The following is a 26,965-nucleotide window of genomic DNA, read 5'->3' on the forward strand; positions in this document are numbered from 1 at the left end:
TTCAACTTTAAATGTCCAACAGTTCCTTGATAACTACACAGAGACTGTTTGAAGGTAACTTCTTTTAGGCTCTAATTTACATCTCAGCAGTGACAAACAATAGAGAATATGCCCTCTTTCTCTGACCCTTTGGAGAAGCCACCCATGCCCATGACTTTTTGATACTGATCTTAAATGTGTAATTCATTGATTTTTTTTTTAAGTAGATGTTCATAATTTTGCAGTTGTGCGCTACTATCAGTTTAGGATATTTCCATTACCTCTAACTTTCTCTCATGCCAGTGAGTTTTATGGAATGTTAATCCTATCTCAGAAAAAAATCGTAATAAATAAGGAATAAGAAAGAAAAAAAAAACCTATGCAGGACTTCATTTGAACATTTTTTTATGTTAAGAAAAATACTCAGCTGTATGTTAAGAAAGATACTCCTACTATCTGTGGGTAAGAACCATGACTAATAATGTATGTCATGGTTGTGCAAAGGGAGAATCCAAACATTTGGTTGATGACAATTCTTTTTTCTCTCAGTCAACTGTTTTAGGGCAAATATAGTTTGTACAGAAAGAATATGAGACAACATTTGTAGGGAATAATAAGCTATGGGTGCCTTAAAAATAGGTTACAATCAGATGACAAAGGACTCTGGTTGATAGTCACTGATGCAGCCATTGGAGCCACAGCTAATCTGGGGAAGGCGCAGAGGGTGGAATGGGCCTTTGTAGGGGAGACTGAGGAATACCAGTAAGTACTGGCATGCTGCAGTGTTAAAGGGCTATGCTTTATGTATGTCGATTTGGTCATCTCCTGTGGGTTTCTGATTTCCCCTAAAGAAAATCATAGCCATTTTAAATACCCTTTATACTCATGGGGTAAAGGCAGCAATCCAAATAAAATAGCTAGTACTTAGTGGGAAATCAAAAACGTTTGTTGTGCGAATGAGCTCTCAAATGACGGGATGAAAATTCTCTGCAGCAGAACGGAAGGAAAACAGTCTTGGGGATAGAAAGGGAAGGGGTGGGGTACAGTATGATGAAGGGCCACCATCTCTTCTTAATACATCACTGTTGTCTAGGGAAGCGTAGATTGGTCCCACAAATGTTTAAATTTGATCTCGTGGAGAGGGTAGTGTTGAAAGTTCCCTACCTTAAAGGTTTATCCAAGGGCTTAGGCAAATTTTATTCTCCTACTATGAGGTTTAATTTCTTTTAAGATCTTTGAGATGCATTTGGAAGCCAATTGGTGGATTTTCACAGCCATTACATTGCTGTAACATTGCCTGTCTTTCTGGTTCCTAAGGTCATAGGTATTTGAGAACAGGTCATTGTTAAGTGAAAAGATATGCTCTATTGGCAGCTGGAGGACCAGTTAGGTATAAATTGCATTCAGATATTTTTCATAAACCCGAACTAGATAAGATTAATACTTTTATGAAGGATTGTTTCTAGAAAAGGAAAGAGAGTCCTGTAGTTATGATCATTGCTGATTATCTCCCACTGCAGTGAGAGAGTGCTTTTGGCCTTTGATAATGTAGGGGCTATTGGCATTTGAGGGATTAATGTGCAGTCTTGTACCTGAGAAGTGTGAATGTCAGTAATTGAGTTGACCTTACATTAAGGAGTTTTTCATTTTGCCTCTCAATTTCTAATTTCTCCAGCATGAGACAATTCTCCTTTTTCTAAGTTCAGGTCAGTTATTTGAGGAGAAATAAAGGGTGCTGTTGTCTGTAGAGAAAACTGCATTATTACGTAGAGGTGAGAGTTCTTTGGGGTGAACAAGGCTTCCCAGACTAAATTTTGTGGTTTGACAGGCATTTCTTTTGGGTAGACAGGGAACTGGAGAGTCTTGGCCATGTCCCATGATCTGTTTTCATCCAGAACATGTTACAGATGAGTAAGTACTCAGGTGTGACTTAGAAGTATCTTGGTCCTTAGCAGCTTCCCTCTCGCCATCTTTTAAGTCAAAGGCTTCTGTGTTTGAAGATTCTTTGATAGGAGGGGCTCATCCCTTTATGTTACAGTTACATATAAATAGGTCTTTGAAGACCTTTATAATTTTTTTACTTTGTTCAGCTGGTAAATCAATCAACTGATCCCCTTCCCCCTCCCCTCTTTTTTTTCAGAGTGTTTTGGTTATAGTTTAATTTGATATAACTTTATTTTTTCTTTTAAAAAATTTGATTATGGAAATGTTCAAGCATACACAGAAATTCAGTGACCGGTATAACAAATCTACCTATTATCCAGCTGATGTAACTTTTTATGTGAGGGCATTTCATTCATCTCAGTCAAGCTATTTTGTACTTGGTTTATACGCCCCACCCTCCGGTTATAAGGACTACTCTACAGTCCTTCTGCAAAGATTTTCGGAAGTGCAATTTTAGGAAGTAGCTTGGGCCAGATTGAATTTTTTCTTCTACTGGGAGCGATGCCAGCTGTTGTGTATTTAGTTTGGGAGTAAAGAGCTAAAAGAAGACTCTTGAGTTATTGTTGTATAGGAATGAAGGAGTGATGTTTAATTATGTTTTACGGACAATTAGAAAATTAAAAAAATATGTTTCTGACCTAATGGAATGTGTATTGGGTTAGGGGACAAGAGATCTGAATTCTCTTCTTGGTTCTACTTATTAGCTGTGTAATTTCAAGGTAAGTCATTTTTTCTGAACCATTTGGTGGCATTGCGCTGGGCACAGACAGTATGTGGTTTTAGTAAGCTGCTCAAGTACCTACGAGGTTTGGTGTAGACTACAGGCAGCATTTAACAGAGGGAGACTGTGGTATGGAGTTTAGTAGCAGGCCTTAGAGCAGACCCAATGTCAGGGATACTTGAACAGTAAGGGTTCAAAGACCAAACTTCTTTTCCTGGGAGGACAAGTTTGAGAAAGATTTTAATAATTGAACTACTAATACTGGAGTAGAAGGTGAATTTGGTTTCAAAACCTGGGTAGTTCTGAAATCAGGATCCAAGGTAGACATGGAATGGACCAGAGGGCAGATGCTGAACGTACTAGGCTTTTGGAGTGTTGCTTAACTCCACCCTGAGAGCTGGGAGGGAATTGGTCTTCAGATGATCATTGGCATCAGCTGTGGATGGAGGGAAGGAAACGGGGTCAAAGAGCTCTGGGAAATCTAAATTAACTTGTTAATTAGTATTTCTATGAACATTCTGCTTACCAGGCTAGCTGTTCTTAACAAGGTATGGACAACAGAATCGCCTACTGGAAAACAAAATTTAAACTCTGCATACCTGATGAGGTTATGGAATACAGGTGAGGTTCAGTGGGGTGGAGTCTGGAGCCGACGACCAAGAAAGAATTCTTGAGGCGTCTTTGGTGCAAAATTGGTGGTTTATTAAAGCACGGGGACAGGACCCGTGGGCAGAAAGAGCTGCTGCACCAGGGTTGTGAGAGGTGGCTGTTATATACCATGGGGTTGGGGGAGGTAAGGAAAAAGGGAGGTTGAGGAAATACTTTCATATGTTAAAGAAGACTCACAAGATACCAGAGGCCTTGCCGTTGTCAAGTTAAGGTTGTTTTTCCCTCTAGCAAGGCATTAACATTAAGATGGTTGGGAACTTCCTGGTGCCTGACATTTAATTGTATCTACATTCCCTTCCAGGAAGCTAGGTTTCTGATAGAAATGCTTCGTTCTTGCAAACTGCTAAAGACATTTGCAAACTGAGGGAGACTCAAGTCTTGCAGGATTGTGGTATCTATGGGTTAACTGTTTCTTTGTCCTTTAGGGCAGCCAGAAGTGCCTGAGGAATGTCACATACAACACATGGTGGGGGGGGGCGGGGTTGCAGGGTGTCAGTTTCTGCTTTGTCCTTAGCTTGCCTTCTGTTCCCTCCTCATACCTAGGTTGTACTGTTAAAGGCTTGATCAGGTAAGGTCTAGAATGGGATTGTAACATCTGTTTGTTAAAAGGCTCTATAGGGGATTCTGATTTTCCCACCACTCTTGAGAACCCTCTGCTAAGGCTTTGAAAGATTAAATAAAATGAATAAAAAGATATCCTTGCTTTTGAAGTTGCCCTAGTGAAAGAGAGGAATAAATTTCTTTTGAGGTGTCCCCTCCTCTTCATAGGTTATGGCTGCCTAGACTACTGGATTGAGAAGTGCTGTGAGCCCAGGTCTGTAGTTTACTGATTCCTGTTCTGGATAACTCTAGACCTATATACATTCTTTTATTTCTCAAAATGCTTTTTTTTTTTTAAAACAATAAAGGCCTAGATGGTTTTATTGGTAAGTTTCATCAAACTCTTAAGCAATAATTACTATTTTTATACCAAAATATATATCAAAATGCTTTTGTTCTTCAAGATAGTTGTGCTTTTTGTTTTCCTTTTTTTCCCCCCTCTCATTTATCTATACATTTATCTATACCTTGTCTAGCATTGTGTCCTCACTGCTGATTGCAGTGCGCTGCATGGAATAGCAGTATGTTTTGGTTCGGTTGTTAACATTTACTTGGCTTTGTCAAAACATGAAAAAGGGAAAAAGCAATACTGATGCACTGGAATGTAAACTTCACGAGGGCAGGAACTTTATCTGTGTTATCAGTAGCTCTGTTTTCAGTGTTTAGAATGCAGCCTTCTGCCTAGGGTGCTCAGTAAATATTTGTTGAGTGAATGAATGAAAGCCCAAGTTTGGAAGACTTAAACTGTTAAGAGCCCAGGCTGAAGAACTGTATGAATGGAAGGATTGAAACAGGTTTTTTCAAACCTTCCTTAGATGAAATTACAGTCTCATGAAACTCTGGGACTATAAATTCCTTCCGGGCAGAGAAAATTGTGGTTTCCTTACACAGCATTTCTTACACTGTTAGCACAGTACCTTGCAAAATTTAGTTGACACAGAATTGACTTAACCTGAAGTTATTAATGTTATAATTGAAAAATTTTAGAGTCTTTGCTGATTACCAGCTACTTACTGAACCTCAGTCTTCACAATTCAGTAAGATGGTATCCTCACTGCTGTTGTATAGATGGAGAAACTAAGCTCTGAGAGGTTGATGTGGTATGACTAAAATGATATGACTGTTACGTGGTGAGCTCGTGTCTTCTGATACTCACACTCAATAAGTTTTCTCTGTACTCGGCTTTAGAAAACTATGGCCTGTGGGCCAAATCTGGCCTGTTTCTGTGTAGTCTGTCAGCCAAGGATGGATTTTCCTTTTTTTTTTTAAATGTTTGGGGGAAAAATATTTTATGGCCCATGAAAACTATTTGAAATTCAAATTTCAGTGTCCACAAATAAAATTTTATTAGAACTTGGTCACACTTAAAAAAAAAATTATCTATGCTTTTTGTACTATGACAGTGTAGTTGTGAAAGAGACCATTATGGCTCACAGACCTTAAAATATGTATTCTGTTGTTTTATAGAAAATGTTTGTTGACCTCTATTCTGTGCCAGCCAACCATATCTATCTGAGTATGGGTTCAATTCTGCTTTAGAAGATATAAGGAGAATTGAACTTTATATATAGATTTCCTTATACCTCTTGGTTCTGAATTCTAAATTGTATCTTAAGGAGCTTATAACCAGGCACCACTCAACTTTAAATACTTTAAATGTGTAATTATTAAATTGCTAGAAAAATGTGATTGTTTTTATGACTAAACTAAGCAGTCTTTTCCCATCCAAGAAAAGTCCTCATGGTTTTGCCTTTAACAACTAACCGTTCATTAAAATTTGTTTTCTGTGATCATTCTTAAGTAGGCATTGACTAAATAGTGTCATGCTTCATAATTTGATTTCTAGTGAACTGTGTCCTCCAGAGCTCAGCTTATAGATTCAGGCGTAATGCAAAGCTGCACTCTTATGTGGTCTCCATACCGGCAGCATCAGAATCACAGGGAGAGAGTGTTAGAAATGTGTGGACTCTTGGATTCCATCCTAGGCCTGCTGAATTAGACCCCTGGAGGAGTGGCCCAGCTTTCTGTTTTCACAAGAACTGTAGCTGATTCTGATACATACATGTGTTTGAGAACCACTGATGTAAAGAGTCACGATTATGTGTGTTTTCTTCCCGTTAAGCTCTTCATCTAATAAATGGACGTAAGCAGAGTTTTAAATTTTGAGGTGTTAAGATTTTTGAAATAAAGAATGTATAAGATAAACTAAAAATGAATTAAAATAGGAGAACAGTTTGTCCCAAAAGAGGACTGACTTCTAGCTGTGAAATAGTAGGTAACAGTTTTTGAGCCCTTATTTTGACAGTCACGATCTTAGGCACTTCTTAATTTTGAGACCTGTTGTTTCTTTTCTTTCTTCCCCCGCTGTGCATTGTACGCTGCAAGCCCAGCGGCCGTTGGACAGAGCATATACAGTTGTCTCCTTGTATTTCAAGCTTCCTTCTTTCCTCAGCTTTAAGAAGTTTTGAGCCACTAGGTGGCAGATTCTTCCAACAATTACTATAGATTGAAGCCCCTTCTTAATAAACCATTTATAATTCTTCTTGGGAATAATTTGTAGTGTCCCATTTAGCTCTCCCAGTTCATCAGGATCATGTGTGGTGTGGTGCTCGGGGACACACATTCTGTCCCTACCTCCCTTTCCTCAGATGGCCTTGACCACCCCGGTATTACTGCCCCTTGTTCTGCTCCAGCCTCTGCCTTTACTCTTGCTCATTTAATTCACCACTTCTTGTGTTTTTGGCTCCATCAGTCACAGTTTATTTTTGTTGTCTGATCCCTGTGTTCCCTCTTTGAGTTTTAGACTCTAAGACTGTCAGAGCTGGAAAAGATGTTCATCTATCATTTGGCTCAGCCCCTTCATTTCTCATGTGGGAGAGCTGAAGCCTGGGGAGGTTAAGCCAAGGACAAGGACTGTGTCTTATTTATCTTTGTGCCCTGTAGTGCTTTGCACGTAGCGTGTAGACAGAGGGTTCTTGAGTGGAACAATTGTGGCTGACACCGTGAAGAATACAGATACAATCCCTGCATGTTTACTGATGGAGGCGTGGTTTAAATAGCTGTTCCAGTGTAGAGGGAGAAAGTGACACGTGCCCAAGAGAGCAGGAAGACAAACTATTTTATAATGTTGAGGACCCCCTGGAATTTGTCTCCTGCTCCTCCTTCTTCCCTTTTATAGGCTAAAAGCCTGCACTGTGTTTCTCGTTCTCCAAACACCATTTTACAAACCAGACTCCGCTCTTTGACGTCGAGTTCACTTGGCTTAGGATGCTCTTTATCTGATCCCTTTATCTGTCTGGGAAATTGTTTAAAGGGTAAACTGTTCGCTGATGTTAAGCCAGTGAAGCCTTCCTTGGCCTCTTCCTCCATGTAGTTTATCTGTCCTTTGGGCTGTCTTTGTACCTAACTCCAAGGTCATTGAAGAGGTCCTGTGTAGTAGTGGCTTGTCTTGACTTGTCCTTTCCTCTGGAGTGGACTGTGCTCGTTTTCATTCCTGGGTATCCATATATCTCCAAGGCCATCTGAGGAAAGGAAGGTAGGGACAGAAAGCGTGCCGCTACGCACCACGCCGTGCTTGATCCCCATGCACTGGGAAAGCTACGTGTGATGCTACAGATTGACGCCAAGAATTATTATAAATGGTTTATTGAGAAGCTTCTTCATTCCCCATTGCTTAGCACACAATTTGGATTTAGCAAATATTGATGAGATGTAGGCCATTTCTTAAGATTACATTTGTTGCAGAGGTATTGGAATTTTAAGACCCAAGATTTTCCTATTTTCCACAAAATTTTGAGGTCAAAGATTATTGGGCAAGTTAATCTCTCTCTCTCTCTGTCCACTTCCCGCCCTACCTCCGTCCTTTTCGGTAAGGGGAAGAACAGTTTCAATTTCCACACATCATGTGCTTTAGTCTAGAGAACTTAATTTGTACTCTAGAAAATCTGTTTTGGTTTATATTTTTATAGAAAAATTTTAAAACAATTACTTCAAAATGTGATTCTTAGAGTAAGCACCTAAGAGCCCAGTACTCTGTATATTTAAGGAGGTGATGGTTACCACTGCATGTAAATATTCTGGATGGGAGAAATTATTGCAACAGAACAACATTAATGCTGTTAAGTTATTTTCTACAGTATTGTCTGTTTGTGGACTTGCTTTCTGCAAAAATCTAACAGTCCTTTCAGGAGTAACTCACAGAATGCTTAAACTATAACCGTAAATGTATAAACAACCTCAAACTGTCACAAAGTAAATGATATGCTAATTTTATTTTTAGTATTTGGCTAGACTTGTGGGTCGGTGTTATGTGTTAGAGCCAATTTACTGAATTTTCTCTCCTGGACTTCATTAGCTGGAAAAATTTATGTACATAATTTAGGATACTGAATCTTGATGTTCCCTTTTTTAAATTAAAGAGAGAATGATGTAATGAACACCTAAGTACCTACTACTCAGAATTAAGAAATATTAAGATTTTCTTTTTTGCTTAAGGTGTGTGGGTGTGTGTACATACACATACGTGAATAAAAGACAGTAGTTCAAACAAAACTTCCTACTTCCATTGCTTTGTCTCACTGTCCCTTTTTAGAGGTAACTACTCATGATTTTGTTGTGTGACCTTTTCTATTCATATGTTACATTTCATATGTTTCCCTGGACAACTTATTGAATTTATCCATCCCTTTGTAAACATTTAAAATACTTCTAGTTTTCCTGCATTGTAAGTAGAGCTGCATGAAATACCTTTTAACCAAGAAATAAATACACCCGTACAAGAATCTCTCTAGCATTTCCTCAGAACAGTGTGTGGGATTGCTAGGTGTATGCGTTTGTTAGGTATTGTCGTATCATTCTCCAAAGTGACTGCCCCAACTTGCAGCTTCACCAGTACTTTAGAAGAGATACTCTGTCCTTAAACATATCCTGTATTTTTTTACTGATTTTTTTTTTTAAAGACTTTATTTATTTATTTGACAGAGAGAGAGAGGCAGCGAGAGAGGGAACACAAGCAGGGGGAGCGGGAGAGGGAGAAGCAGGCTTCCCGCCAAGCAGGGAGCCTGATGCGATGCAGAGCTCGATCCCAGAACTCTGGGATCATGACCTGAGCCAAAGGCAGATGCTTAATGATTGAGCCACCCAGGCGCCCCCTGATTTTTTTTTTTTTTTAACATAAACGCTATGCCCAACATGGGGCTCGCACTCATGACGCCAAGATCAGGAGTTGCATGCTCTACCAACTGAGCCAGCCAAATGCCCCTAAATCTATATTGTTTTAATCTGCATTATTGACTTTCGGATTTCTCCTTTTGTGACTTGCTTAATTCTCTGTCCATTTTTCTTTTGGGCTGATTGTGGAAGATCTGTATAAATTGTTTGCTAATACTGTTACTTTTATGCATTCTCCTGGTGTGTGATTTATCTTTTCTCTGTATGGATAGAAGTTTTAGATTTTAAAAAGGTGAAATTGGAAAGAGAAATGTCTTAGTGACACTAGGGTAGGAAAGTATTTGCAGGTCAAGATGCACAAAGCACAGCTCATAAAGGGAAAGATTATTGGTGTGAATGGAGTTCACTTTTCTTGGACCTGTACCTGCTCATGTGAATTTTAGATATGTCTAGTTCTATCACATCAGTTTCAGTTCCTTGAAAAATTCTGTTGGGATTTTATTTGAAATTGCATTCAGTTTACAGATTAAGAAGAATTGACATCTTTAAAGTATTGAGTGTTTGTCAAAGAACATGGTATTTTTCTCTATCCATAGCTCTTAGTCTTTCACAAACATTTTGAAATTTTTTTCCTAATACTTTGCTTTACCAGATTATCGGCTTAACATTGTCTAATGCTGTCTGTATCAATGAATAACCCCCTTCCCCTGTTTCTCCACACCCCTGCGGCCATGACCTTCCCCCTTCTCCCTGCTTTGTCTTCTCTACTTACTGCTGAAACCTAGCAAGCATGGGGCAGGCAGGGGGAAGTGGAGTTGCGCTGGCACCTTTCACTGTGCTACTTAAGGAGAAAGTTGGAGTTTTAAATTCAGTCATTCAGGAAACATTTATTCTGTGTGCTATGCTGGGCCTTGGACTCCTCTCTTCTCTTTTTCAGTGACCGTTTTCATTCAAGTTACATTGTTTTACCGTCTAGTGAGGACAGTGTTTTACCATCTAGTGCCATCATTCTGGCTCTTTTCCCACTTACTCCTTAATTGGGCATTAATGGAGGAAGGGTTGTGTGGAAGCAGATATTGAATCTCTTTTGTTCCTGATGAAGTTTGTCATGTAGCCGGTTTGATGTGTGCATGGCTATGGTATTTATCAAAAATAAGAGACAGGAAGTGTCTCCTAGTGTTAAGACCAAGAGATAAGAAATCTGAAATTTTAGTTAGCTTTGTATCTCCAGGCAGCTTAGTTCTATATACATGTATGTGTTTTTTTGTGGTTGTCAAATAATCCTTTATTGAAATATTTTCTTTTGTTGTTCTTAACTAGTGGGACATTCCACTGCACCACTGTTGATGTCATCTCTGATGTCTGAGGTGGTCGCTGTTGATGTCATCTCTGATGTCATGTCTGATATCACAAGGGTGGTGACCATCAACATTGAAGTCCACAGATGGGGCACTTTGCAGAATCTCTTTAATGGTTTCAGAGAGTTCTCTGGCTAAGGAATGGTGCCGCATCAGTCGGGCAGTGTTGACAATCTCACCAGAGGTGGTATTTCCACGGCGCTAATGTTTTTCTACTTTCTGGCTCTTGGTAGTTCCTTGAGGGCTTTGATAATCAGGGCAGAGGCAGAAGGTACCATTTCAGGCTGGGCAGGCCTGTTCTGAACGGGCAGTTTCACTGTCATCCTCACACCCTTCTGGTCACTACTTGCCTTGACAATGTCACCTCTTTTGGAGACAAACCCAGGGCGCTGATCTTGGGGTCCGGGCAGACGAGACACCGACTTCGCCACTGGTGCACCTCAGGTATGTCTTCGATCTCCTTGGGATTGAATTTAGATAGCATGGAGGGCGCTGAACCTGGATTCTGGATGACTGAAGAGAGTTGCACCCTGGCTTCTGCCAAGCCAAAAGCCAAAAGCTACATAAATTTTTTTAATCTGAAAATTACATCTGTCCCCTCCATGACACAGTAGTGCAGATTAAATAATAATGTCCAGTCCCTTGAAAAAAGAATTATACTGTTAGTATAAATAAATATGTTGTACATTGAGCAGAGGAAAATCAGTTATCAGGATCTGCTTTATCCTGGCCTTTTGGGGTTTTGTTGAATTCTCAAACAGGGTTTTTATTTTTATTATAATTATAGGTTACTAATTTTTAAAGGTATGCCTTTATGAATCACATTTTTCCTGTTTGAAAAAAACATTGAGATTAAATTCAGAAATGTAGATATTCAGAATTACCTGTTTTATTTCTATTTATTCAGAGGACTTCAAAAAAATTTTTTTTATAAGTAATTTTTATGCCCAATGTGGGGCTCGAACTCATGACCCCGAGATCAAGAGTTGCATGCATGCTCCACCACCTGAGCCAGCAAGGCACTTCCAGAGTTGTTTTTCTGGGTCTTTTTTTTTTTTTTTTTTAAACAAATTGACTTTTGAATATTTGTGTAACATTTGAAGACTGTTCATAGAGACTATCGTATATTGACTCCTTTGTGCTGGTCATTCAGTTTCAACAATCATTTCGTGGCCAGTCTTGTTTCATTGCCCCAGCTATTCCTCCACCCACCTGTTTTGGATTATTTTTAAGTAAATCCTTTTGATATGCCAACGCTGAAGAGCCTTATGAAGTGTTGTCTTCTTTTACCTTCCAATTTCTTTTTCTTTTTTTTTTTTAAAGAAATTGAATTCTAGTTAATGTTATGCATGCTGAAGTATTTATTTATTTATTTATTTATTTATTTATTTATTTATTTATTTATTTTAAAGATTTTTATTTATTTGACAGAGAGAGAGACAGCCAGTGAGAGAGGGAACACAAGCAGGGGGAGTGGGAGAGGAAGAAGCAGGCTCCCAGCGGAAGAGCCCGACATGGGGCTCGATCCCAGAACTCTTGGATCACGCCCTGAGCTGAAGGCAGACGCTTAACGACTGAGCCACTCAGGCGCCCCTACCTTCCAATTTCTGTACAGAATTTTTTTTTTTTTAAGTTTTGGTTTTACTATGAGCATGGTCTAGGAAAAGGTAATGATTGATTTGTGTGATGGAGTTCATCCTTTCTGATAGAATGGGAGCATGGTGATAACAATACAATGTGTGTTTTGCTTTAAAAAGAGCTTGATAAGTGTGTTCTGTCATTTGGGACAGTGGTAGTTCCCGTTGGGGTAGCATTATATGCACAAGACCAGTGAAACCTGTGGCCTCTCTCTTCCCTTACTATATCACCTTACTGTCATTGGGAACAAAAAATAACTGACTGGTAATTACTTTCAAACTTTTCTCTTTTTTATACAGATGATTATAATATCTATTATATAGTTCTCTGCCAATTTAGTGAACATGACTTTAAAAATCATGACTGTTTGTGGTGACTCTAGTTAAAAATACTACGTTGCGTATTTAAAAATTTCTAAGAGAGTAGATCTTAAAAGCTTTCATCACAGGAAAAAATTTTTTTTTTATAATAAGTATGGGAGGATATTAACTGGACTTATTGGGGGGATCATTTCACGTTACATACAAATTTTGAATCATTATGTCATACCTCTGAACTAATAGAATGTTATATATCATTTATACCTCAATGAAAAGAATTGTGACTGGGTTTTATTATTAATCAGCTTGTGTAGTGTCACCCAGTCTTTGAGCTTTTAGTATATGTTAGAATGTTTGCTCTGTTGGTACCTCGCCTTTAATTGCTAACGAAGCGAAGAAACAGTAAAGTGAACAGATCATAATGTGCATCTGAACTACTACATGGTCACGTTTCAGTGTGGTTAGATTGCAGAGTTCTGTCCTGTCCAGGGCACTCCCACCCATTCTTGCTTATAACATCTATGACCGTGTACAGCCCACTGCTCTAATGAATACGTATATACCCGGGTGTGGTGACAGATCTGTGTGTTGAAGTTTATTGGTATTGGTACGGTTTCTTCAGTGTTCAGCGGGCAACCTTAAAACATTATTACTCTTCTTAAAATTCCCATCTGGATTTCAGGTGCTTGAATGTTTAAGCCTTCCTCTGCATAAGGCTTATTGAAAAACTCTGCTAATTGAAAAACCATCGACTTTTCTTTTGGTTGTTTCTTGTAAAATATTTAACTTCCAGGTTTGGTATAGAGGAATTTTACTTTAGTTTTCTTTGTGAGGGTAACTGTTTCTGCTCTCCTTGTTTTGATGTCATCTTATTCAGACTGCAATTTATCAGTTCTTTTTATTTTTCTGTTTTTTTAGACTTTTGCTGGTTGGTGGATGTGAAACTGCTGATGTGGGCGTATCAAAAGCTTCTAGCTGTGGCCTGTCTGCCTGGAGAGTTCTTTCAGGATCGCCTTATTATAAGCAGGTTACTAATGGTGGAGACAGGGTCACTGCAGTAAGTATTAGTTATGGCATTTCACTTTGTGAATAGGTCTCAGGCAGTACAGGAGGAAATACTTTGTTTTAAATGAGGAAAGTGACTTCATGTGAAATTTTAGTACTTCTTTCAAATATCAAACTTATCTAAAGTGTTTTTTGTTTAACTTGGTCTCATTTTTATTAACAGTATTGGCAGATAATAGAAAAAGAACCTAACAATAGTCTTGTTACTTGCATTTGCTTATTTAGACATTAATGTTTATTCAGCACTTTTTGTGGGCTGGCAACTGTTTTGAGTGCTGTTATGTGAATTAGCTCATTTAATTCTCACTAACTTTTTGAGATAGGCTAGTCACAATACCTGTGAGGTATTGATGAGGAAAGTACAGTGTAGTTAAGTAACTTCCCTGGGTCACCGAGCTAGTAAGTGGCAGAATCAGAGAACAAACTCCAGCAGAAGTTCCCCTGTTCAAGTTCTTTACCACCATGGTACACTTTCTAAAATTTTCATCTGTGTCACCTGGGTGATTCGCCCAGCTGTTCGTTCCTTTTCTATAGCACAGCACTCTGGTATGCTGTAATAGTCAGTACAGGCTAGGTTCTGCTGTGATAATGGAACAGTCCCATAAACAGATGAAAACTCGTGACATTTCTATGGGTTACCATATAACAGTTCATTCCTTATTTGTGGCAAAGCCTGCTCTTGGTGCCATGACTCCCCTGGGCAGTGTGTTCCAAGTGATGATTAAAGAATCCATGCAGCCTGGTGACCTCTTGAGGTTCCAGTATCTCAGTTTATAGGAGGGGGAAGAGTGGGTTAAGAGGTGGAACTTTTCAAACCGGAATTAACATTACTTGTGCTCATAGTTCATGTGTTCTAACTAATCACCTGGCCCTTCCTATTGTCAAGGGGCCTGGGAAATAGGTTTTCTGTGTATCCAGAAAATAAGATAGTAGTGAATACTAATTTCTTTGCCATATGGGCTACCTGCATATCGTTTAGTTATGTGAACTGCAGGGAATTGAGCACTTGATCACAATTATGCCTCCTGTGCTTAGCACATTGCCTTACATGTAGTGGATGCTCAGATACTTTTCAAGAGAGGGAAGAAACCAAGAAATTAAAGGGAAACACAACATAAATGAATGTGTTATGATGTTTTTTCCTGTAGTAAATGTATTTGTCCTGTTATTTCTGTTCTAAAATGTACTGATTTTACAATAATCCTCTAAAACCTTGAATGGTTAAAGGTTTGGTGTTAAAAAGGAAATAATGAAGAAGTACTTTTAAAAAGAAATCTTAAGCAATTATTGTAAGCTTCCATTCATTTTTTTTCTTTAGCTTCTGGGATATTTTGAAGTACGTGATTGTGAATTTAACTCAACAAAGCAGCTTTTTTTTTTTTTTTAATTAGCTCAACTTAGTGGTTTATATGCCACTAGACCTTATAGCAGTTTGTATTTCTGCATGAGTTTATAATCGAGGGCTGTGCTTTGTGCTTTTCCTTCCATGCATTATCCCTCTACCCATGCTAGATCCTGTCTCTTCTCCTGCAGGATGCAGGGAGGAGTCCAGATTGAGTGGTAGTAGCCACACTTCACAGATAAGGAGCCTAAGACCCCAGGACTAAAAATAGGGGAACATGGGTGGAACGGATCTTCTAGACTCTGTTGAGCACCTTCTCCCACTCCCCATATGAAATTATATACAGATCAGTGGTACCCTCAGATTTACCTATGATGGTTATCCCATAATTCATAAAGAGGTGGGAGTTGCTTATACATATTAAACATATTATTTTGTCTTTGCAGAAAGTTAGTCTTGTTTCTCTCTCTGATTTAATTCATACCCAGCTTGTAGTTTTCTCTGTGAGATCTACCAGGGCAGATCTTGGAAAGGGTTTGAAACAGTTTTGGCTCCTGAATTTAAGTGTGATGTCTGCAACTTATTTTTAAATGGTTTAGTTAAAAACGTAATTGTTAAGTTTTATTTAATCTCTACACCCAACACAGGGCTTGAACACATAACCCCAAGATGAGGAGTTGCACGCTCCTCTGACTGAGCCAGCGAGGTGCCCCAGTCAAACCCATAATTTAAAAGATGTGTATACATACACATAGATAAAGTGAGTGTGACAAAACATTAATAACTGGTGAACCCAAGCGAAAGGCATACTGGTGTTTCCTTGTACATTGACTTCAGCTTTTCAGTAGCTATGAAATTTGTCAAAATTAAAGATTGAGGGGGAAAAAAGAAAGAAGAAAATAGGTAAGTGTGGAGAATACAAGGAGAGATGAAGTAGGCAAACAGTGAAAGTCCACTTCGGTATGGTATAATCAAGCATGTTTGGGACAGAATGGTCTGGGAAAGGAAGAGTCGTGGAGTATGGTCGCATACCGTGATACCTTTCTTCACCTTGGCTTCATTGAATTCTCTTGTGCTTTCACTTTGCTCCTCACTGAAGTATTGGAATCTGGTTTGCTATGGTCCTTCCCTCTCCAGCTGAAGCTCCGGGATTGCAGTCTCTTATGAGAAAACTGCCTGTGCGCTGACAGAATAAGTGGGGAAAAACATTAAATTGCAAATTGAATGCTCGGCTGTATGATTAATTTCTTCAAAAGCCGCAAGTGTATTTTAATTATGTTAGTGGCTCTTAAATGTGTCTTGCCGCTAAACTTACAGTCATTCTACATAGCCTGCCCCTGCCTCGAAGTAATTTGAATTACAGGATTAGCTCCTTTTGTCAGGTGGCAGATATTGTCCTCATTGAACTTGTTTGTTTAAGGTTGCTGTTGTGTTGGGGTGGGTATTGACGAAAAAATGCTACTGACACATACATTTTAGTCTCTCACAAGCCTGCTAGGTTGTAAAAAGAGACTATGCAAGATTCAATATGTGCATTGACCAAAGTTTCCAAATTGACGTGAGATAGTTTTATTTATTCATTTGTTTAACATTGAATCACTGCTCTGGGTATTAGGAATAGGAAGGTAGCATCCCTCCAGGGGTTTTACTGTATTGGAGGATATAGCTGTGTCCACAAGTAAGGACAATAAGCTGTAATAAATAGCAGGTTTGAATTCAGTAACTGCAAGAAAGGAAAGGACCCAGACTTGGGAGTCTGAAGTCTGGATTTGTAATTCTAGTTCATCACTTGTGTAGTAAGGCTTTTGACCCAATCAAACGAGCTAAAATATGTGAAGGTCCTTGGTAAACCATAAAATGATCTATAGTGTTCATTATTATTATCTGTTTGTATTTTTAAGATCAGAATTTTACAAAATACATAAAAAATGAACAAAACTAATTTTTATGTTGCTGCTTTTTGGGTAAAGGATGTTTTTGAGGAAAGAACACAGGCTTTTTGGAATCCCGTTTCCTTGAGAAATCCCATTTCCCTCAGAAAATAGACATATCAGAGGAATATTTCCATAAGATCCCACGCCCTTCCTGCATCTCTGTCTCAGTACCTTTTCTCTGGTTTTTACAGACGAACTCTCCTTGTGCCAGCTAAGGCCAACCCATCTGGTTTGTCCACCAGATCTCACACTCTTGCTTATTGAAGGATATTTTTCCTGCATCATGAATTTTGCTGTCAATTAGATTTACCGGCATACAACATGCTTTTATTTTTCCATCATAAAAACCATTTTGTTTCATTTGGTTTGGGGGATTTAATCCCACTAAATCCTGTTACCACCCCCATTTCTTTCCCTTTCTTCAGCATGTTCAAGAGCTATCTATATTTGTTTGCACTTCATCTTTCTTTTCTCTCTTGAATTCAAATTCACTTGGGGATTTACCTCCATCATTTCACTGCAGCTATCTTGTTGATGTTATCAGTGCCCTCCAATATTTTACCAGTTTATCAGTTTTATTGGTTCCTTCCTTCCTTTCTTTCTAAAAAGATTTTTATTTGAGAGAGAGAGAGAAGGCAGAGCAAGTGAGAAAGAACATGGTGGGGGAGAGGGAGAAGCAGGCTCCCTGGGAGTCCCATACTGGGCTCCATCCCAGGACCCCAGGATCATGACCTGAGCTGAAGACAGACGCTTAACCGACTGAGCCACCCAGGTACCCCTATTTGTATTCTTTAATCCCTACTAATCAGTTTTATAAAAATCAGTTTATTTTCCTTTTTGCTTTCTGTTCTCTTCCCTTTTTAAATTATATTATTGCTACTTTGACAAAACATGTAATATTTGCACATTAGTTTCTACCCTCATCCTCATCTTTAGTCTTTGATGTCTGTTTCTCTTTCAGAATGCTGTTACTTCTTTTTTTAAGATTTTATTTATTTGACAGAGACACAGTGAGAGAGGAAACACAAGCAGAGGGAATGGGAGAGGGAGAAGCAGGCTCCCCACTGAGCAGGGAGCCCAATGTGGGGCTCGATCCCAGGACCCTGGGATCATGACCTGAGCAGAAGGCAGACGCTTAATGACTGAGCCACCGAGGTGCCCCAGAATGCTGTTACTTCTTTTGTTGAAGTGTTCGCAGTCATCTCTTGGCTGGATGAAATTATCTTCTAGTAGATGTGATTTGTTTTTGTTTTTTAAAATTTTATTTTTAAGTAATCTCTATACCCAGTGTGGGGCTCGAACTCAGGACCCTGAGAGCAAGAGCTGCATGCTCTACTGGCTGAGCCAGCCAGGCTCCTCTCTTTTAGTAGATGTTTTTAGAAAGGCTCATAGGTAGAGTTCCTTAAGTTCTTGTATGTTCAAACTTGTTTTCCATAGCCTGGATATTTGAAGGAAAACATGTCTGGATATAAAATGCTTAGTTTCCCATTTCTTTCATGGAACTAAAAAAAAAAAAAAAAGCCACTACTCTGTTGTTGCTTTGCTTTGTCTGTGGAATTTGAAAATTCTCACTTAAGTTAAATAATTTTCCCTACAAAGGGAAATGTAGAAATAACATACAAATGTTATGTGGTCATTTTGCTTAGAGTGCCTTGAGGATTTTCGTTATCTGTGTGTGAAATTTAGTAGCTTTCCTGGAGTTGATTTTTTTCGGTTTAATTTTCTCAGGTATACCGTTGGCTCTTTCAGTATATGAATTCAGATCTTTTTCAGTTTCTGGCAAGCTTTCTTAGATTGTACTTTTGACAATGTTTTTAGATAGATGTCAGAGCCCTTTGCTACCTTCCCTTGTCTGTCCTTCCTGGGTCCTGCATTATTTTTACAATCTGCTTTTGCTCACCACCAGGCCTTGTAGTGAGTGTCATGGGCACATGGAAGTTGGCAGAAGCAGTGGAGATGACACCTGGGATTTGCTGATTTTTGTTTTTCTACTTAAAATTAGTTTGAGGTTTGGGTTATCTTCTGTCTTCAAGTTAAGTTGAGGACATTTTTTTTTTTTTTAAGATTTTTTTAAAAACTCATTTATTTAGTTGGAGGGACACAGAGAGAGGGAGAAACAGGCTGCCCGCTGAGCAGGGAGCTCAATTCAGGGCTCGATCCCAGGACCCTGGAATCATGACCTGAGTCGACGGCAGATGCCCAACTGACTGAGCCACCCAGGTGCCCCTGAGGGCATGGTTTTCATGTAGATTCTCCCTCCTTTTTTCTTTCTTTTCTTTTCTTTTCTTTTTTCTTTTCTCTTCTCTTCTCTTCTCTTTTCTCTTCTCTTCTTCTCTTCTCTTCTCTTCTCTCTCTCCAAGTAATCTCTACACCTAACATGGGGCTTGAACTCATGACCCTGGGATCAACGGTTGCATGCTCTACTGACTGAGCCAGCCAGGAACTTCATATTTTCCCTTCTTGTTCTTTTTTGTTGGAGGAAATATTGGGAGATATGGAGCCATCACTAATGGCTTTAGCTACTCAAAAGTTCTGGTAGAAAAAATTTTTAACCTCAACAAAACAGTACTCCTTTTTGCCTTTTTCTCTTAAGGAAAAATTCCTATACTATAAAATCAACCATTAACCATCTTAAAGTATACAATTCACTGGCATTGAGTACATTCATTGTGTTGTGCAACCATTACCAGAATCTAGTTCCAGGATATTTTCATCACCCCAAAAGGAAACCTCATACCTATTAATTAAATTGTCACTCCCTGTTCTTCCTCCTTCCAGCTCTTGGCAGCCACTAGTCTGTTCTGTTTCTGTGGATTTGCCTATTCGGTTTCATATAAATGGAATCAGATAATATGTGGCCTTTTGTATCTGGTTTCTTTGATTTCGCGTCATATTTTGGAGGTTCATGCTAGTTGTAGCATGTATCAGTGCTTCGTTCCCTTTAATGACTGCACAGTATTCTGTTGTGTGGATATACTACATTTCGTTCATTCTTTTCTTTATTGGTCATTTGAGTTGTTTCCACTTAATAGTATTTTATGAACAATTGTTTGGTACAAGTATTTGTTTGAATACCTGTTTTTGATTCTTTTGGGTATATACTTAAGTTGGAATGGCTGGGTCAAATGGTAATTTTATGTTTAGCTTTTTGAGGAAGAGTCAGACTTTTCCCAGCAGCTGTACCATTTTACGTTCCCTTAATAGTGTACTAAATTCTCTGCATCTTCAATAAAACTTGTTTTCCATTTCTTAAATTATTTCCTTCTCCCCCTCTTGCTTTTATATATGTATCTCTTAAATCTAAAATAAATAATCTTGTGTCATATTATTTCAACTACTGGTTTCTAATTTTTTTTTTTATATTTTTCAAGTACAGGATCAATTCCTTAATGAATGAAATTTTTACTGGAAATTTTGACTTTTCCATAATGATAGTAGGATAAAAATGATAACCTGGGGAATGTCATTTGAGAAGAGCTTGAGTGGCTTCTAATTTGCATAGATTGTAATAGACTTTTTATGTGTGTATTTAAAAAACAAAACATTTGAATATGGGTGTATGTTGACAGATTTACCACTTGGATTTTTTTTTTTCCCCCAAATAGAGTGTCACCAAGATCTTGGATACCTGTTGATGATTTTCTCAATTATTATTTTTTTTAAGTATTTATTTATTTATTTGTCAGAGAGAAAGCAAGCCCACGAGCAGGAAGGAGGGGCAGAGGGAGAGGGAGAAGCAGACTCTCTGCTGAGCAGGGAGCCTAACGTGGGGCTCTATCTCAGGACCCTGGGATCATGACCTGAGCTCAGACGTTTAACTGACTGAGCCACCCAGACACCCCTATTTTCTCAACTATTAAAATACTAGGTCTGCTATAGTTTGCATTTCATGATAAAAGAATTTTTACAGTGGAAAGCATTCCATTAATTTTTCTTTGTATGATGTGCATTTATTTTGTAGGTACCAAAGACATTGGGATTATTAAGGATGTTAAGTGTCAAGTTTTATAGTCGCCCGGGACAAGAACAGGTAACTCACAAGCTTACCCTTGGGCTTCTCAGATATTTTCACCCAGAGTACCTTTAAAGGACAATTGAATGAACCTTGAATGTTATAGGTCTGCATCTGGATGTGCTCTCTTAATTGTGCACTATGGGGGCATATACATAAGTAAACATTCAGGGAACTATTCACTGAAATTTGTGTGTTTTACTATACATTATCTCAATAAAGAAACTTAAAAAAGTAAAGAATGAACCTAGTCCTCTTTAGTCTGGGAATGTAAGCCAAAGAAATCTCCTGGAATCATTATATGATTGAAGTTTTTCATTTTATCTTGTGAATTTTGTATCCTTGTCCACAGTATATACTTTTCAGTTTGTCTTAATTAAAAAAAAATCTGAGATTATTGAAGCTCCCAGAAGAAACAAGCCATGTTGATTCTGAGCTTCAGGTACTGTTGTTATACTGTTTTCCTCAGTAAGAGATGTGTGGATCCGTGGCAAGGGTGTTTGTTGGTTTCATTGTAATGTGAGTGAGATACTCAGGAGCTCCTCTGCAGGAGATGGTTCTATTCAGTCTCTCTCTGTCCTGCTCTCACAGAGTCTTGGCCCATGTGGAGACATCGGATCATTCCCTTCCTGTTTTGGGGAGAACCAAACAACCTCATTTTTTTGTTTCTTCAATTTGTTTACTAACTCAAAGGAAATTAAAAGAAAATAACAGAAATCGTAGGAAATAAGATGAGCATTCGGTTGCTGCGTTTGTATTTAATATATTTAAAAATTTGAGTTTGAATTCTTTCTCTGCCATTGACTTCAGCTAAATTTTGTATTCTGGATTGGTTTGGCATTCTGTCTGTAGAAGCGAACAGTACCACTACTGTTTATGTCTGGAAAGTCACTTTCGTGTTGAACCCCTGTATGTTTGTGCTATTTTCCAGTTAGCATTCTCTTCAGTCAGTTCATGGAGTTTGTTTTCATTTTGTAGATGAAGAAACATATGGAAGATCAAGTGACTTGGCCTCTGCCATGCACTTGGTTTTTTCTAATTTACTCTGATGCCTCTGTTGGTCTGTTACCATTTTAGTGCACAAGAGCGTTACTTTGCTTTTTCTCCCTGCATTCTTTCCCCATTCTCCTTAATACTATTTAAATTACTATCTTTTTGTTTTTTTCAGATTTTTATTTAACTTCTAGTTAGTTAACCCACAGTGCAGTGTTGGGTTCCGGAGTAGAATCTGCTCCTAAGTTACTGTCTTTAACAAATTTTAAAGGGCTCACTGTTTGTCTGTTTTATTTTGTTGACTATAATAAAGCAATAATATGTCATGTAAGTGTTTATTCATTTTTTTCAGTCAGTCAGCAAACACTGCATTTGAGCCCAGGCGTAATGTTAGAGCTGAGAATAAACAGGCGAATAAAATGCATCGTATTTCCTCAAGGAGCCCTCAGGGGAGTGGCAGAGGCGGTTATAGAAGCGGTTGTGAGACAACACAATATTACACATTTCATAACCCCTTCTGTAACATCGTATGAAGGACCACTGAGGTGCAGAAGAGCCAGCCTTTCATTCTGGAATGGAGATTGATTTGGAAGTGAGAGTTCCTCATGCAGAAGGAGGAACTCCGGACATTTCCAGGCTGGCAGCAGCGTGTGCCAAGTTCTGGAAGGGTCTAGAGCAGTGCTGGGATCCGGTTTGCTGGGCTGCAGGATCCATGGACGCTTGTTTGTATTCTGTGTTTATTTCACTTGGACCAGTATAGTTGTAGTATATTTAGAACAAGAATTTGGGGATTGCTATTCATGCCTCTCCTTTGTATTCTGTGTAATTATTAGATTCTGTGTTTATTAGTTGATTTGGGTTATTAATAGGCAAGTGTAACTCTGTTCAATCAGTATAGAAAGACCTTTTTTAAAAAAACTTTCTTACCACCTGGGAACTCCAGTTGTGTGTTGCCTTGACCCTGCTATTGGCAGTTCTTTTGTGTGGAACTCGACTCTTTTTCCTTAATCAGAGTATCCTCTGTGATTAAGCACAAGGGAGAAGCAAACAACTCATTTCCTTATATCTTGATCTGTCTTAATGGCAGATTGTACCAGAATCCTTAAAAAGATGTTATGAAATTAGTATTCTAAAATCAATTCCTTCAGTAAATATCTGAATGTTATGTGATGCCTGATTTGTACCTGATGGTTCCTAGCCCAGAAATAATTATGGGCCATAGATTTTTTTGTGCTGTAATTGTAGAGCTGAAAGGCCTCATATGGGTTATCTAATAATTCACTGTTATTGTGAATGCTTTCTAGCTTACATGTACTTTCACATGATCTCCCAAGAAGCTTGCATTACTGGCATTATGATGCCTATTTTATTTTAATTCAAATATAGTTAACATACAGTGTTGTATTATTTCAGGTGTACAATATAAGATTCAGCAATGTTATCTATTACTCTGCGCTCATTATCAGTGGACTCTTTATCCCCTTCACCTATTTCACCCACTTCCTGCCTCTCCACCTCCCCTCTGACAACTACCAGTTTGCTCTCTGTATTTGAGTCTGTTTTTTTGTCTCTTTTTCTTTGTTTTATTTTTTAAATTCCACATGAGTGAAATCATATAGTCTTTTCCTTTCTCTGACTGCCTTATTTCACTTAGCATTATAACCTCTAGATTCATCCATGTTGTTGCAAATGGCAAGATTTCATCCTTTTTATGGCTGAGTAATATTTCATCATTTATCATATACCACATCTTTATCCATTCGTGTATGGATGGACACTTGGGTTGGGTCCATAACTTGGCTGTTGTAAATAATGCTGCAATAAACATAGGGGTGCATATATCTCTTTGAATTAGAGTTTTCATTTTCTTTGGGTGAATACCCAGTAGTGGAATTACTGTTTCACATGGTAATTCTATTTTTAATTTTTTGAGGAACTTCCATACAGTTTTCCACAGTGCGTGCACCAGCTTGCATTCCCACCAACAGTGCATGAGGGTTCCTTTTTCTCCACATCCTTGCCAACACTTGGTATTTCTTATGTTTTTGACTTTAGCTATTCTGACAGATGTGAGGTGACATTGTGGTTTTGATTTGCATTTCTCTGAAGATTAGTGATGTTGAGCACCTTTTCTGATCTTCTTTGAAAAAATGTCTTTTCATATCCTCTGTTCTTTTTTTTTTCTTAGTTATTTTTTTTTGTTTTTTAAAGTAGGCTCCATGCCTAATGTGGAGCCCAGTGCAGAGCTTGAACTCATGACCCTGAGATCAAGATCTGAGCTGAGATTGAGAGTTGGATGCTTAACCAACTGAGCCACCCAGGCACCCTGATCTGTTAATTTTTAACTTTTTTTTTTAAGGTGTTGAGATGTGTAAGTTCTTTCTTTTTTCTTTTTTTAACGGTTTTATTTATTTTTAGAGAGAGAGTGAGAGTCGTGTGTATGAGCAGGGAGGGGAGAGGGAGAGAGAATCTGAAGCAGACTCTGGGCTGAACGTAGAGCCTAAGGTGGGGCTCGATCTCATGACCCTGTGATCATGACCTGAGCTGAAATCAGGAGTTGGACACTTGACCAGTTGAGCCACCCAGGCACCTCTCTAAGTTATTTTCTGTATTAGCCTCCTATTGGATATATAATTTGCAATTATCTTCTTCCATTCAGTAGATTTTGTTTTGTTGGTAGTTTCCTTTGCTGTGCAAAACTTTTTATTTTGGTGTGGTCCCAGTAGTTTAGTTTAGTTTGTTTGTTTCCCTTGCCAAAGTATATCTAGAAAAATGTTTCTATGGCAGATTTCAGAGAGATTATTGCCTGTTTTCTTCGAGAATTTTATGGTTTCAGGTCTCACATTTAAGTCCTTAATCCATTTTGAGTTTATTTTTGTGTGTGGTGTAAGAAAGTTGTCCAGTTTCATTCTTTTGCATGTAGCTGTCCCGTTTCCCCAGCACCATTTGTTGAAGAGACCATTTCCCCCCATTGTATATTCTTGCCTCCATTGTCATAGGTTAATTGACCATAAAAGCACCAAAAAGGGTCATTTTTGTGCTCTCTTTCTCCTCCATTGATCTATGTATTTTTTGTTTTTGTTTTTGTTTTTTTGGGTTTTTTTTTTTTTTTTTTTTTTTGGTGCCAGTACCATACTGTTTTGATTTACTATAGCTTTGTGTTGTATCTTGAAATCTGGGATTGTGATACTTCCAGTTTTTTTCTTTTTCAAGGTTGCTTTGGTTATTTTGGGTCTTTTGTGGTTCCATACAAACTTTAGGATTGTTCTAGTTCTGTGAAAAATGCCATTCATATTTTGATAGGGATTGCTTAAAATCTGTAGATTGCTTTGGGTAGTGTGGACATTTTCATGATATTCCTTCTCCCAACCCATGAGCATGGGATATCTTTCCATCTGTTTGTGTCATCTTCTGTTTTTTTCATCAGTGTGTTATAGTTTTCAGGGTACAGGTCTTTCACTTCCTTGGTTAACTTTATTCCTAGGGTTTTTTTTTTGTTTTTTTTTGGTGCAATTGTAAATGGGGTTGTTTTCTTAATTTCTCTTTCTGCTACTTTATTATTAGTGTATAGAAATGCAACAGATTTCTGTATATTTTGTATCCTGTGACTTTGCTGAATTCATTTATCAGTTTTAGTAGAGTCTTTAAGTCTATCAGTTTTAGTAGAGTCTTTAAGGTTTTCTATATATAATATCATGTCACCTGCAAATAGTAAACATTTTACTTCTTTTTTACCGATGTGGATGCCTTTTATTTCTTGTCTGACTGCTGTGGCTAGGACTTCCAGTANTTTTTTTTTGTTTTTTTTTGGTGCAATTGTAAATGGGATTGTTTTCTTAATTTCTCTTTCTGCTACTTTATTATTAGTGTATAGAAATGCAATAGATTTCTGTATATTTTGTATCCTGTGACTTTGCTGAATTCATTTATCAGTTTTAGTAGTTTCTGTGGAGTCTTTAAGGTTTTCTATATATAATATCATGTCACCTGCAAATAGTAAACATTTTACTTCTTTTTTACCGATGTGGATGCCTTTTATTTCTTGTCTGACTGCTGTGGCTAGGACTTCCAGTACTATGTTGAATAAAAGTGGTGAGAGTGGACATCCTTGTCTTGTTCCTGATCTTAGAGGAAAAGCTCTCTTAGAGGAAAAGTTTTTCATCATTGACTATGATGTTAGTTGTGGGTTTTTCGTATATGGCCTTTATATGATTCCAAATAACCAATTGCTGGTTGTCTGGCATATAATATTATCTTTCAAAGAGTATATTAATAATTAAAGCTATTTACAGTTCTTTTATAAATGATATTGGCTTGGAAAATTTTTTTCCCAATGGCTTTCTCTTTCCTACATACTTTTGCAGTGTTGTCTCCCACTTGCTGCCCCCAGGTTTGTTAACCATACTTTTGAGGGTGATTGATTGATTTTTTTGGGGGGGGGGTCAGACTTGTAAACCACAGTGGGCAAGAATATCTACTGAACTGAGATTTTTGTTTTGCTCGCTGCTGGCTCTCCGGGATGTACAATGGTGCTTGATATGTAATATTGTATTACTGAATATGTTTATTCAATAAATAATTGTTGAATGTTGGAAGAGCAGGGCTTATGAATTCACCTTTAAAACTATGTGGTAATTTAGAACATTTTGAGTGTATGTGCTACAGTTCAGTACTTTAATTTTAATATAGCTTGTACATTTGAAAGGTGTAATGAAATAGGAAATCATTCAGTTGCAGTTGTTCTATGTAGATGATATGCAGTGGAAGAAAGTTAGGCAATTTAAACTAATCTCAGTACAAAGATCTGATATTTAACATTTAAAAGAATTACTCTCTCAGACAAGACAGTTAAGTTTTACTGCAGTATTTGAGAGCAGGCACAATTCCACTTTAAATATTGCTGCCAGTAGTAGAAGGCTTTAATTAGTGTTTTTAATTAACAAAGATCAAATGGACGTTTTAGCTAGTGGTTTAATAAATGAGAAATAGAGGTGAAAGTTAAAATCTTGTTCATATTATTAATTTCAGTAGTATTAGTATTACATTTCTATACAAGAAATTCAATAAGGTAAGAGGAAAGTACCTTTTGAAAAGTTTTGAGGAGAGATTTGAGACAAGGAGGTAAATAGAATTGATAATAGTGTCAATTAAAAAGGCCATAGATGGGGGCGCCTGGGTGGCACAGTGGTTAAGCATCTGCCTTCGGCTCAGGGCGTGATCC

General features: G+C 38.1%; 1 protein-coding gene across 2 annotated transcripts in view; it reads left to right on the forward strand.

Moving 5' to 3' along the window:
- Window positions 1-26,965, forward strand: part of NBAS (NBAS subunit of NRZ tethering complex) — a 336,415-nt gene that overhangs the window by 34,843 nt on the left and 274,607 nt on the right. For both annotated transcript variants that reach the window (XM_034659882.1, XM_034659883.1), the window contains 2 exons: window positions 13,317-13,455; window positions 20,701-20,769. In XM_034659882.1, coding sequence (XP_034515773.1) covers window positions 13,317-13,455; window positions 20,701-20,769 — 208 coding nt within the window. The remainder of the gene's footprint in view (window positions 1-13,316; window positions 13,456-20,700; window positions 20,770-26,965) is intronic.

This window comes from Ailuropoda melanoleuca, chromosome 4 (assembly GCF_002007445.2).
Source record: "Ailuropoda melanoleuca isolate Jingjing chromosome 4, ASM200744v2, whole genome shotgun sequence".
NCBI lineage: Eukaryota > Metazoa > Chordata > Mammalia > Carnivora > Ursidae > Ailuropoda > Ailuropoda melanoleuca.